The sequence below is a fragment of the Poromitra crassiceps genome, assembly GCF_964638095.1.
Source record: "Poromitra crassiceps genome assembly, chromosome: 18".
Lineage (NCBI taxonomy): Eukaryota > Metazoa > Chordata > Actinopteri > Beryciformes > Melamphaidae > Poromitra > Poromitra crassiceps.
Window position 1 is genome coordinate 12,506,746 of NC_139636.1, and position 13,900 is coordinate 12,520,645.

Below are 13,900 nucleotides of genomic sequence, written 5' to 3' on the forward strand. Positions count from 1 at the left end.
ACTTCCGCTGGCAAAACAGCAACCGACCAATGGGAGCTCGAGGAGGGGAGTGCGATGTCGCCTCCTCATTGGTCCACTTCAGGGAAGCCTCGGTGATTGGATTGGCGGAGAACCGCCACGTCCTCAAGAGTCAACAAAACCTAGTTCATTCATAAAAACTAAACTCGGCAGCTGTTGTGTTGGGACAGGTGAGGCTGTGCCATGCGTATCGTTTCTCCTCAGGTACGCGCTGCATAAAAATGACCCCAAAAAATACAATAGTTTCACTTGAAATTAAAATGTAAAACTGACAAATACCAGAAACTACAGTAGAAAAGTTAATGCATCTACAGTTAAAGGACTGCCTAAATCAGTGGTTCCTTCATAGGCTGGATATGCAGCCTTCAAATCCAAACATATTAACTGTCTACTTACTCATGTTGGTTGCTCTTGTTTTCCTGATATTGTTCTTTTTTTACGGTTTCTTGTCAGAATGTGAATCAGCTTGTAGACAATACAAGGAAGTTGACTCCGGTAGTATACGTTGCTCTCAATGTACTTACACAGGAAAGAGAAAAAGTATGCATACAAGCCATCGAAGCTAAGACGAACAAACAAGAACAGCAATCAAAGGTAGCCTACATAAAGCAAGTTGACTGCTATTCACAATCACATTATATATAATAAGGGTGATGTAGAGTGACCGTTATAAATATGTATATAGGATAATAGTAATAGTAATAATAATTGTATACATATGAACAGTCTAAGTATATAAACCACCCTGGTTGTAAACAAATTGTTCTTTCTAGTTGTTCTTGTGTTTATATTGTATGCTTTGTACGGATTATTAATATTGGTTTAATTTCTGAGGTAGACAATAAGCCCGTAGAAGAGGGTTTTCTGTCTCTACCAGCACATGCTTTTGTTTTCCTTTTCTCTTGTTTGTTTATATTGAATGCTTCCTACAGATTATTGGTTTAGTTTCTGAGGTAGAGACAATAAGCCCATAGAGGGGTTTATGTCTATCTGCACATGCTTGTTTTCCTTTTCTCTTGTTTCAGTTTCTTATTTTTAATACGTGGAAAGGTTTCCTTTGATTATCAGAGGATGTTGAGATGCCATTCAGTATTTCATAAAAAAGAAAGACATAAAATGAAAATGGCGAGTTTCATGCTTTGACAAATTAAAACACCTTCATTTATTTCACTTGGGTAAAATAGTACTCAAACTAGTATTAATAATAAAATTTTATTATAAATTAGCCAAGAAAAATACAGGTTTATTAATTTCAAGTCAAGTGCCTTTGATTTGTAGAACTGCCCTCCTGTTCTTTGAATATAGGGATGACTCATTCTCCAATGTGTACATCTACTATAACTCTGAAGCCAAGGTAGCCTTCTTCCTCTGTGCTGCTCACTAGAATCCACGACCCCTTTTTCATCATGAGCAGTGTAAAGGTCATAACACGGAGCGGGTGATATCAGAAATGCAAAAAGATGGCGTCCGGGTAGTGTAGCAGTAGATTCCCTGTCTACCAACACGAAGGTTGCTAGTTCGCGCCCCCGTGTTTCTCTCCGGCTTGCTCGTCCGTCCAAGGCGTCCATACAGGCATAATTGGCTGTGTCGGGGCGCCTGTTCGGGGCAGAAGGGAACTGGTGGCAATAGCGTGATCCTCGTACGTGCTATGTCCTGCCGGTGAAGCTCCCCGCTGTCAGGTGAAAAGAAGCAGCTGGCAACTGCAAATGTATCGCAAGGAGCACGTGTCTTACGGCTCTCCCCGGATCGGCAGAGGGGGTGGGGCAGTGACCGGGGCAGCAGGGGAAATTGGCCAAGTACAATTGGGGAGAAAATTGGGGGGGGGGGTCAGAAAAAAGCAAAAAGGAAGCACTCCCAGGGAATGGCACTGGGTGGTGGGCTCGCACCATATCTCTGTTACTGCCTTTCCCCATCCAGAACAACTGTCTGTGGATGCTAAATAATTGGGTTCAAATGCCTCCCTACAGGTACAATTTAACCATATTTCTGAGGTCTTTATTCAATGTTAAATTAATTGATCTTGAGACTCAGCGGGAGAAGAGGCAAGGAAAGATTCCGGAAAGGATCTTTGCCCATTTATGCAGACGACACGTCTCCTTATTACCACTATGCTGTAGAATAGCGGTCTTTAAATAGTCTGAGTGAGTCCATCTCAACCTCACAAATACCAGTGTCTCTACTTCTTATAGGCAGGTCAATATGACCCGAAGCAGTTAGTGTAGCCTCCATGTCTCAACCCACTGACATGTCTTCCAAATCTGCGTCGCTAATCTGTTCTCCTGCCTCTTCCTGTGGTTTGGTATCTTCCGACTGTTGACTGGACTGACTGGTTGCGTCCGTCTGTTCAGCGTTATCACCGCTTCCTGCAGGGGGAACACAAAAAGCCACATTCAAGCTTTTGGCATTAAAAAAGTGAATTCGTTGCCAAGCTACTCCTACAAAGGTCCAGGTCAAGCTACTCCAAAAACAACTCAACATAAGGAAGTGGAACTAGTTTGTGTGTGTGTGTGTGTGTGTGTGTGTGAGCATGCCCCAGATCACCAGGGGCCCCAAAAGGTTCTGGTACCACTTCCAACGCATTTTGCAATATCTCACAATCAGAATGAAATGCGAAGCCAAGTGGAACCTTGACACAATTAACCTGCCTGAGGCCCCTAACCAGAAGCCACAGAATGATTATGGGGACCCAGTCATGGCCTCTATTGCCACAAACGCAATTTCTATTGATGCAGAGGCCTCAACCGCTATTATTAAACGGCTATCTATTGATTGTATGTTTATGAGCAATGCATTTAATTACCAAGAGGGGGGAGGGGCCCGATAGGTTGTGTGTGCTCAGGGTGCCCTTTGGTTGGTTAATACAGCCTCGTGTGTGAGACAGCACAAGTGGCGGTAATTGCATGAGTGGTATGTGATGGCAACAGATGTAGTACTATAGAGAATGTGGCCATTATGGCTGACCTGTGCTGGTTTCACCCTCCTTCCTCTCAGTAAGGAAGACGCGCTGCATCATCAGCCTCTTCACAGTGTGGCACATGTACTTGAGCTCTGGAGTACTGCCTGCGTCTCCTGGAGACACACACAGGCATGCAGCATCAGCAGCACACCAGTCACTAGTATCATTATAGACACACGCACGCACGCACGCGCGCGCGCGCACGCACACACACACACACACACACACACACACACACACACACACACATATATGTGTGTGTGTTTATTTGTTTTTTGAAAATAGATGATGGAACAGAAACTTACCATTCGATGGTCCCTCCTCAAACAGCACACAAGTTCCCACAGCATCTGTGAAGAGGGAGGAGTAAAGGTGACATTAGTATAGCAACAATTCATTTTTTTTTTACAATAAACACCACTATACAGTCAATTCTTACCACCCTAGGTAAAGAATAGTCAGCACCACTTTTACATTTGTTTTCTATTCTAAAATAGAAAGCTAGAAGAAGTAGAATGCTACATCACGGTAATATTTAATTTGACGTCTTGAACCAGATTTTTCAGGAAGTAATTTTGCCTAATGAAAAAGCCTGAAGCTTGTAGTGACAGTAGATCCCCAGAGTTAGATAATATTCAGTTGACTGTTTATGTTTCTCAATGGAAGTGGTGAAAAGTGAAAATGTTACCAACATAAACTATGAGAAGAGGGAAAGCAGAAGGCAAAATACTCCTAACAGCAGGCTCTTTCTATGTTCGTCTCAGGACTTCACAGTAGTAAGAGCCCTCTCATGGATCAAAGAAAAAAGTGAGCGGTGGTGGTCTGTCTAAATGCATTGCAGAATGTACAGTATGTACAAGACAAAATGATGCCAGTGGGCATGGGTCTGGACTCTGTTTCCAGGCAACTCTGTGATTCTCGTCAAACTTTGTCTTAAAAAAAAGAACAGCTCACTTTTTTCCGCAACTAGGCTTCCGATATAATTAGTTTGCCCCACCCGACCCTACCTGTGACTTCAAAGTGCAGAAATAAGGTGAGTTTAATGCCCAACACAGATTGTCTAACGAAAAAAGTATGGTCCATGAGAGGGCTCTTACAACTGTAGTGTTGACACAAAATTTAGAAGAGCCTGAGGGTAAGTGTGGGTCCAGAGTCTCCAGACTACACAAGTTAGGTAGGCTACAGAAGTAGTCAAGACGTACCTTCATACTCTCCTACAAATACATACTGTCCAACTTGCATCATGGGCTTCTCGCTGTCAACATCCTTCAACACAAATGGGTAAAACCCGATTCTTAGCACGCTAGAATGAGACACACATAATGTTGATGTAATTTTTTTCTTTTCAGCCCACAACCTTAACTGAAAACTCACCAGTATTTTGCATGTGCCACGGCATTTGGACAGGAAATCATTGTTGATTACACCAGAGAGCTCCACCACAACCAGCTGCTCCTGGACAGTGATGCAAAAGTCAGGCATTAGCTCAGGGTTTGCCAAACCTTTTCATGTCAAAGACCCCCATAATACATTTTAGACCAGTGTCTCAACGTGGGTGATGGAGTTCCAGCAAATTGATAAATTGTTAAACTTCACCATAATTTAATTGACTAAAAGTGAAAACAAATTAGAGAATGTAGAAGAATGCTCTACCAGATACACATGGAATACTGTAAACATTTTAAGATTTAAGACACGCGCACACGCACAGTCAGTCACGTTAGGCTGGTTTCACACCGACGACCCAAGCCTTGCCTATGCCTTGCCTTTACCCACGCTTTTAAATAGGCGTCCGTTTTAGTCAACGAGGCTGTGTACACCGGACGCCTGAGCGTGAACCCTGCGTGTACCCACGCCTTGCCTGTGCCTTGCCGATTTTATCGAATAGGCGAGAGTTCTATTTTCACGCCGACAAGGCGCGTGCAGGCAGGCTTTTCTGTCAAGCCATGAAAGAAAAACGCGACAATATCCGTGGGAACTGGCAAAGTCAACTGAATTTCAAAATAAAATGGAGTTTCTACAACAGTATTGAGCAGAGAGAGAGAGCGAGAGAGAGATTGACGGGTGGCTATCACGTGGGGCTTTCTCCCTGTCGGCAAACAAATCTTCATGAGAGAGAATAGCGACCGAAGAAGCAAGATGGACAATGTTGTTGTGCCAGCACATATTCTTGCAAGATCACCTCTCTAAAATGTCCGACTATAGTCAGACCTGGTTATACATATCCAGCATCAATAGAACATTAAATATATCAGATTTATTTTACCTAGAGGCTACCCATGACAATTCTGGACAACACGTGAAAAAATACAGTCGGGAGAGAGCATGGAGAGAGGAGAGGCGCTTGTGACTCGGCTCCAGGTTCGGCGTGCAAAAGGCGTGCGGTGTGATCGCAAAAGCGTGTAACAGGTTCACGCCCAGCTCGGCGTAGGCGTGGGTTGAGGCAAGGCAAGGCGTAGGTTGTCGGTGTGAAACCAGCCTTAGCTACATAAAGCTAGGCTAGTAATGGCAACGGTTTTCATGTTCATTCATACCTCCTCTTCCCATTCGTCTTCCATGTTCAAAGTCCTGAAACGAAAGAGGGGATTCAATGGCGTTATTTTATATCTCTCCCTGAAGCCTATTTATTATTTATGTGGAGAAACCCACGCACCCATCACAACAATTTACCAAAGGGATGTCAACACTTCCGCGAATGTACGGTGTGCGAGAAGCTGAGCTGCCCAGTTCCTTTACAATTGCAGGCAACAACCTTCGAGGGGCGCTGTTGTTCAGTCTTACTTGCATGTTTTGTAGTTGATAATACTATGAGCCGGATATCCATGCAAAATCTCTCCTCCTCCTCCTCCCCCCCCCCCCCCCCTCTCTATTCTACTTATATTACTGCCAAAATGAGTGGATCAACACTGCTATTGGCTACCTGTAAACACACACTCATCTGCATTTCACAAACGTTAATAATGTTCTTCCGCAGGAGGAGGCCATAGCTGAGGTGATGAGATGAGATGAGACGACACACTTTATTGATCCCCAAGGGGAAATTCATCTGTCAAGGCAGAAAGCGACAACAACAAAAAGCAGAAGGAAGCAAACGCATCAAACATATTCAAACCAAACCAAACAATCACACACACACGACACGCACACAACGCACACAAGAGGCCAAGACAAAGGAAACATATCCAAACCATACAATAAACGCCATTGAATCACAATCAAAAGGCATCATAAAGAAATAGGATACAAAATAAAATGTTGCATGTTGTGCAGGGAAGCAGACGTTAACACGCGTGTAGCAGTGCCTGGGGGCAGGGGATTCGTTTTTTCACTAACAGGGCTTTGCTGGGTCAGTGAGAAGGGTTCATGCAGGTGTGACTCTGGTCTGAACCACGGCCTCCAGTGGCTCCAGAGGTCCTTAACGCACACATTAAAAGGAGAATAACCATCTAAATCCTTGACTTGATGATGGTATTACTGTCGGTTGTTTAGGACCTAATGGATAGCCCCAATAAATAACATGGCACTTTATCGATCCCCATAGGGAATGTCTCTTTTGGCTTCCCCCCCTCCAGGGAGGTCAGAGGTCAGGGCCGGCTACAGAGCTGCACCCTGGATCTGCAGCAGGGAGTCGGCATGTCGCTCAGGACGCAGCAGGGAGGATGGCTGCTGACACGGGGCTCCAACCAGGGTGCCATCAAACTATCAGCGGCTCCTGTCAACATCGAGTTTAATAGCCTGGATCGGGCGCACTGCAGCAATAGAGCTGCTTATATATAAAACCGGTTTCACTGGTGGTTTGATAAAAGCAGATAAACTGCTGCTTGGACATGTAATTGTCCTTAAATGTAAGGAATTGTGTCTTGAGAAGACGGGGGATTTAATAGATGTCTAGAAACCGGCTCTTGAGCCTCCAAATATGAGCACTTGCAGCTGCTGAAAAACGATTTGGTGGCTGGTGCTGGATGATAAATAACAGACTATAAGTCATTTTCACCTTTCTTTGGAAGAAGATGACCACTCTGTTTTTTTTTCCAGACGGTTGTAGGGATATGAAAATATAATACCTAATGAACGCATATTACTACGATTAAGATGACTATTATAAACATTTTCAATAAAAATACCAAGAAAAAGGTTGACAAACGCTCTCCCCTCCCTCAACAATGTCCATTAAGGTGCCGTGGAGCAATGCACTTAACCCCCAACTGTGCCAGTGGAGCTGCTCAACGGTCAACAGCCATGTGTAAATAATGTGTAGAACACATCATGTGTAAATAATGTGTATAACATGTATATCATATAACGTGTATATCGCTATAAATGTGAAGCAAGGTGACGCAGGAAAAAAAGCATGCACGTCCAGGTCACTTTCCCAGAAGCCATAACGGTTAATAGGAGATTTCATGCAAAAAATAAATAAATAAAAATATTTTGAATGAGAAAGGCAAACCAAATTAAAGGGGGTGCAAATCCCCCAAGTCCCATCTCCCTCCCCATTTCTGGCCTATCATCTATCTCTGGACCATGGGGTTGTCATGTCGACCAGCCCACAAGTTACTATGACAACGGCTCAAGGGGAAGCACTTGCTGGGGAGGTTATTGCCTCCTTGGGGACAGAGGAAGGACAGGGAGAATGTGAGTGGAGACAAAGATAGAGGGACCTGAAGACACCAAATGGACTACGATGAAGGGGAGGAGGTCAAGTTGGAGTGTGTGTGTGTGTGTGTGTGTGTGTGTGTGTGTGGGGGGGGGGGGGGTGTTTGTGACTTGATATCAAGACCAGTTTACAGTTTGCATAACCATCATTACCTGCCTACCTGAAAACAGTGGAGGCCGATAAATTGGAGCTTCAAAATATGCATAACTCGGAGTTTCCCTAATGACGCTTTAGATGCAGGCAAAGTTTTCCCCTCCCAGACCAGGCCCGCACCTCTCCTGCGTGTGATGTATTACGCTTCCTGCTCGGTGCCATACCCCGGGGCAGAAGGGGGCGGGGGCAAGGGAGGGAGTGACATTAAGGACCCTCCAAGGTGTCAGATGGGTCCCCAGCTACCCCCGCATTTTGTCATATAAATGTCATAAAGACAAGTTTGGAGTTGGGGAGCTTTTGGCTCTCCCTCTGCCTGGGGGGTATCGCAGTGGCTAATTGCCCCATTAGCAGTGACAGGGTAAATTGGTGGAAGGGCTAACTATATATTACAGTGAAAACAACAACCCCTGGCATACACCTGAGGGCATGGTAAGTATGGTGCATGGTACAGTACAGCTTGTGCATGTTTGTGTGTGTGTGTGTGTGTGTGTATGTGTGTGTGTGTGTGTGTGTGTGTGTGTGTGTGTGTGTGTGTCTGAGAGAGAGAGAAAGAGAGAGTGAGAGAGATAAACAAAGACTTACATTTACATGAGACCTTTAACATGAGTAAAATATTATAATTGTATATTCATCACTTCGGAAATTATCCTGCATGGTCAGGGAGAGGGTCTGTTCTTATGCATATATATTCAACCAATCAGGAGAACTGGCACTATTCTATTCTATTCTATTCTATTCTATTTGTGTGATTCAGAATCGCATGTTTAGAAAATGTGATATTCAGAGCAGAGGACTGGGATGGCTCTGTATTTGTCTGTTGCGGAAAAACATTTTCATTGTGAACCACAAACACACAGACACTCCCACACACACAATTCATCTGCATCATGGACAGAGAAAATGTGTGTGTGTGTGTGTGTGTGTGTGTGTGTGTGTGTGTGTGTGTGTGTGTGTGTGTGTGTGTGTGTGTGTGTGTGTGTGTGTGTGTGTGTGTGTGTGTGTGTGTGTGTGTGTTAAGTGTTAACCAGGTTCACCTGACTTTCCATTGTTTCAGATGGGCTAAAAGAAAATCAGTTAAATACAAATGGAACATTTCCTGAATAATGTGCAACGCAAGAATTTGAAGAAATGATAAGAAACTATGCATTGTGTAGCACTGGAGATGTGCTGGTATAATTTCTTTGCTTTTGTCAAATACAATTTAATTTAAATCAAAGTAAAATCATACGAGCTCAAGCCTGGTCTAGCATTTAGCAGTGCATTTAAGCCTGGTCTAGCATTTAGCAGTGAATTTAACTAATTGCAGGGAGTAATTTGTTTGCTATGTCTAATGGAAGACAAAAACACACTGCAAGGTAATTACAAGAATTTCCAAAAATCATATTGCAATGAATGATTCACGTTAAGATTAACCTTAAGCATCAGACCTGTATATTAATATAAATGTTTTCAACACACAAATGCACACAGGTATGTCCATTTAAAGAGACCATAATAATAATAATAATAATAATACTTTATTTAAAGATACATCCATACAGCCTATATAATTAACACATGCACGCACACACACGCACGCACGCACGCACGCACGCACGCACGCACGCACGCACGCACGCACGCACACACACACACACACACACACACACACACACACACACACACACACACACACACACACACACAATGAGTGACACAAGTTGCTGTGTGGACTAACGTTAAGATTATACTACCATTAATTGTTTTTTATTTCGACCATAAAAATAAATAAAATTGACACTGTTTTTAACTAGGCCTACATCCAACAGTGCATAAAACAATTAGGCTACATAAGACAACGTCCATATACAGCCATAAAGTGCGACAGTCGCTGGTTTATTTGTGATATACGCTATACACTCTTTGGTTTGCTGTGCAAGCCATATAAAATAATTATTGGATGTGCCCTATATGCAGGGCGAGAGCGGGCCTAATTGTTAATTGGTAGTTAATTAATTGACCAATTAATCGACACGGCATATAGAAACTAACCAAACCTATCCAGTCCGGTCCAAACCAAGCCACAGCCACCAAAAGGTCATTCACATAAGGCCAACCCTAACGAAAAATCAAATTCCTAGCTGTTAGTGATATATTGTACTTAATGGAAGCCTATTTTGTTTGCTTGTTTTATTTTAAATCTCCTGTGGTGTCATTATAATATTTCTATAATTCTCCCAAAGGGCACTTTGAGATTTGCTGCAGTATTTGCATCATTGTAGCCCATCTTTGTAGGCTATTATTGGATTTCTATAGTTCTTATTTGTAGGTCAGCTTTGGCAATCAAAGCCTACCAAAGTAAAGGGATAACCTACTATTTCATCGTACAAATAAGTGCAGTTTCCCCCCTCTAAAATATGGACGTCGAGATCGACAGATTGCACATCCAGTGTGAAATTCACAATAGTATTATCATAACAATAGAGCCGAGCAGGCGAGGAGGGGACGGCTGGAGGGGAAGAGGGGGGGGAGCACCATTCTGTGACATGTCTCCTGTGATGACAAACATAGCAAGACACGTCCATTTCTAATATATTTTTTTTGTTTTTGTTTTTTTGACAGTTAACTAACAAACCGACGTCAGAAATCCAGACTTGCAGCCTAAACTGATCTGTTCAGTCCAGAGACAATGAAGGGATGAATGTCTGATTTCATTGCATATTTTGGCCGCTGATTTTTTTCTTCATTCAAAGATAATTTTTTAGATCTCGTCAGTTTGCCAAAACCTGATGACCCAAAACAGGCTACAACTTCATCAAAACTATACTCGCTCGCAAATGTCTATAATTCATAAAATGTTGCAATTTGAGTAGATAGACTATAGGCCTACCTGGTAATGTAGGCTACACCATAGTAGGCTGCGCAGGGGCCTAAACCACGTACGGCATCTCTAACGACACGTCAATATTATTACTATTGTATTCCTCGAGAGACTTATAGTGTGTTTGTGGCAGTCAATAGTGAGTTTATGGTTGCATTTATGTATTTTATGGTAATTTTGTTTTTCATATCCCCTGGAATCACATTCCTATAGAGAGGGACAGAGTGTCTAGCCTAAATAGTGACTTAATGTGACCTTATCGTACTTTGTGGTATTTTATTGTTATTATTATTCGTCTATTATTATAGAGTATTTTCGGTGATATTTTGTTTTGACTAATAATAGCCTATATTGTCTATGTTAACGGTTCGTGGATCATTTTAAAATGGCTTATACTGATTTTCTACACAATAGTTTCCCCTAATATTGTTTTTGTGATTAAAATTCAACGTTTCCGTAAATAATTCCGCATACTTTTCAATATTTTCCTCTGCCCCTAGTCTCCTCTCTCTGCTCGCTGTAGCCGCTCCCCCTCCCTCTCCCTCTCTCTATCGCGGAATCCTATTGATCCAAACGGGCTAATTAGCGGTGTCTGCGCAATTACGCACATGCGCACTGGGCGTAATCTCAGCCATTTTTTGAAGGAAACTAATTAGCAGGAATAAAGAGCCAAGTGTCCCCCCCCCCTCGGTGATCAGAACTCATTCTACCTCTGGAGCTCCGCACAAACCCCTCCGTCCCCCATCTTCTGTTTACTACAGCGTACATGTAGCTTTAATTACACTGTTGTTTGGTAACAACTTGGACCCCGCTGCTCTCTCTCTCTCCCTCTCCCCGTTTTTCTCCTGCTCCGTATGATCGCAGAGGATCATTCATAAGGAATGAGTGGGCGATTGTTTTCTGGACTACTACACATTCAGCGTACGGAGCCTTGTACCAGTGCCGCTGCAGAAATGTAAGTCTGCCATTTGTTTACAATACTAAAGGTATCGCGGAGGAAGCGCCAGCGGTGGGCGATCGAGTCGGGGCAACCTCTAGTTTGCACACACATCAGGCGTTTGTTGTTTTGCGTGTGCAATGCTTCACCTGTTACTGAATATTGAGCGATATCACTCTTGTTTTGGCTGAATCGGAGTGTGTGGTCACTGGCCATACTAAGCTACGATCCGGTGTAAACAAAGACAGAAGTAGTCTGGGCTCTTCGCGGATGTTGATCAGTGGCTTGACAACACAGAGATGGGATGGGAGTGAACTATCGAAGTCGCTGCTTGTTGTTCTGATAGTCTAGTTTTCTCAGATAATCCACTGTTATGGTCTCGCAATGCAAAATACATCTTAACGCTATTATTACCTTGAGACAGACGTAGGCTACATCTCCAGGGGTCCTATGTGCAGTCCATTGGGTCCTTGTGCAGTAAATTGCGTGCAAAACAGTAGCCTATTTTGTCCATATTATGTCCCACAATGACAAACAAAATAGACATTTTCTTGAAGTGTATAGCCAGCAATTCTCTCCCTCTATCCCTCTCCCCCTCACACCCCTTTCTCTCCTCCCCCCCACACACGCACGCGCACACACACACACACACACACACACACACACACACGCGCACACACACACACACACACACACACACACACACACACACACACACACACACACACAGAGTCAGCCTACGATAGGGTTTCTGGGAGTAATCTTTTAATGGATGTTTTGATCTGCTGTAAATGTATTTGAAATGCATTTGATGTCAAACCCGTGTCAGTGTAATTACAAAGACATCTAGCAATAGCCTACAATTAAATACAATATTTTCTAAAACAATTCTAACAGTATAAGTTACATTTCAGGTGTTTTTGTGTGTGTGTGTGTGTGCTAAACCGACATGGTCACAATCAATTTGCTTGTGCAGAACAGGATGTACATGCATTAACACACAAACACACACACACATAGCCAACAACACATACACAAACACACACATTGTTAAATGATGGTTTCCCGCACTTGTGATCGATACAGAGCCAGGAATGCTTGTATAAATAGTTACATTGCCAATAGACCCGGGTTATTGATTGCAGTGTAAATGAAAATCTTTATCAGATTAGAGAGTGTTCTCGTGCTGCTGGCAGGCAGCAGGCTCAGCCTCTCAGCAGCGCCGGCCAGGAGGACAGTGGACAGCTGCAGTGGCCAAGGGTCTGTGGCCTGTGACATAAACACAGTACATTAAAGCACTATCAGAGTGCCGATATGAGCCATATATCTCTGAGCTGCAGAGAGGCGAGAGGGGGGTGGGTGGGGGTGGGGGTGCTGGAGAGAGAGAGAGAGAGGGGGGGGGGGTGTTGAGCAGAGGGGAAGGGGAGGCGCCGGGGCCTGCTTTGGTTGAAGGAGAAGGTGAAAGGCTACATTAAGGTCTTTCCTTGATTAAAAAAGGTCAGTAATGAGATTGTAGGACACACACAGAGTGAGAGAGATGTATCCTTTTGTATCTGCCATCCATCAATCAGACACAAGTAGATGAGGAGGAGAAGAAGAGGCCCGTTCATTTTTTTGGGGGAAGCCATTGTAGGACTGTACAGATGTGATTGTCGTTAGGGATCATCTGCGAAACGTCATCGCTACATTTGAGGGGGTTCTCATCGTGATTTACTTGGACTGAAAGTTCATGCGGTCGTTCATGTGTGTGATTAAAATTCATATCCCTATTACCAGTAAAATGGACATAATTTCTAACATCCAGGGTTGACTTGGCATTCTTAAAATATGTTAGGACCCCCCTTGAAAAAGAGATGATTCATCTAAAGGGATTTGTCCTTCAAGAAAGTTCATTATATGTTGATTTTTTTTTTTACAATTTCCACAAAAATGTTACCGTTGCTGTCTCACAGCAGCAAAGTGAATACAAGCCTTTGTTGGTTCTCCAACATTATATATGCATTGGGCTATAACGTTTCAACTGATTGCAAAGGTTTCATTGCTTTGGTGTTTGTATGCATGTACAGTATGTGTGTGTTCATTCATGGCGACGTGGAATCCATTTTGCACTCTGTGTTGTTAAAGAATGGCTCACAGTTTGCGCTAAAACAGAGATCACTTTGATATAACATCATAACATCTCTGCACTGATGTGCGATACACTGGCTTCTTCTATCCGTTTTTATCTGTGTGGCAATTTCACTGAAGCCCTCTAGCTTAGAAGCGTTCAGTTCTTATAATCCTATCCCGTGAGGAATATTATAGACCTCCCGCGTAGCC

At 43.3% G+C, this 13,900-nt stretch overlaps 1 protein-coding gene across 2 annotated transcripts; it reads right to left on the reverse strand.

Annotated features, from left to right (window-relative positions):
* Positions 1 to 1,265: 1,265 nt before the first annotated feature.
* On the reverse strand, positions 1,266 to 5,637 carry gtf3c6 (general transcription factor IIIC, polypeptide 6, alpha). Of its 2 annotated transcripts, none has more exons than XM_083654221.1 (6): positions 5,509 to 5,637; positions 4,349 to 4,429; positions 4,177 to 4,240; positions 3,280 to 3,324; positions 2,980 to 3,087; positions 1,266 to 2,381 (listed from the first exon to the last, which is right to left on the reverse strand). In XM_083654221.1, exons 1-6 carry the CDS (start codon positions 5,530 to 5,532, stop codon positions 2,251 to 2,253), a joined length of 453 nt encoding a protein of 150 aa, XP_083510347.1. In that variant the 5' UTR covers positions 5,533 to 5,637; the 3' UTR covers positions 1,266 to 2,250. The 2 variants fall into 2 exon arrangements, with proteins under 2 accessions (XP_083510347.1, XP_083510348.1); XM_083654222.1 differs by having other exon boundaries at positions 4,349 to 4,423; positions 5,509 to 5,570.
* Positions 5,638 to 13,900: the final 8,263 nt, after the last annotated feature.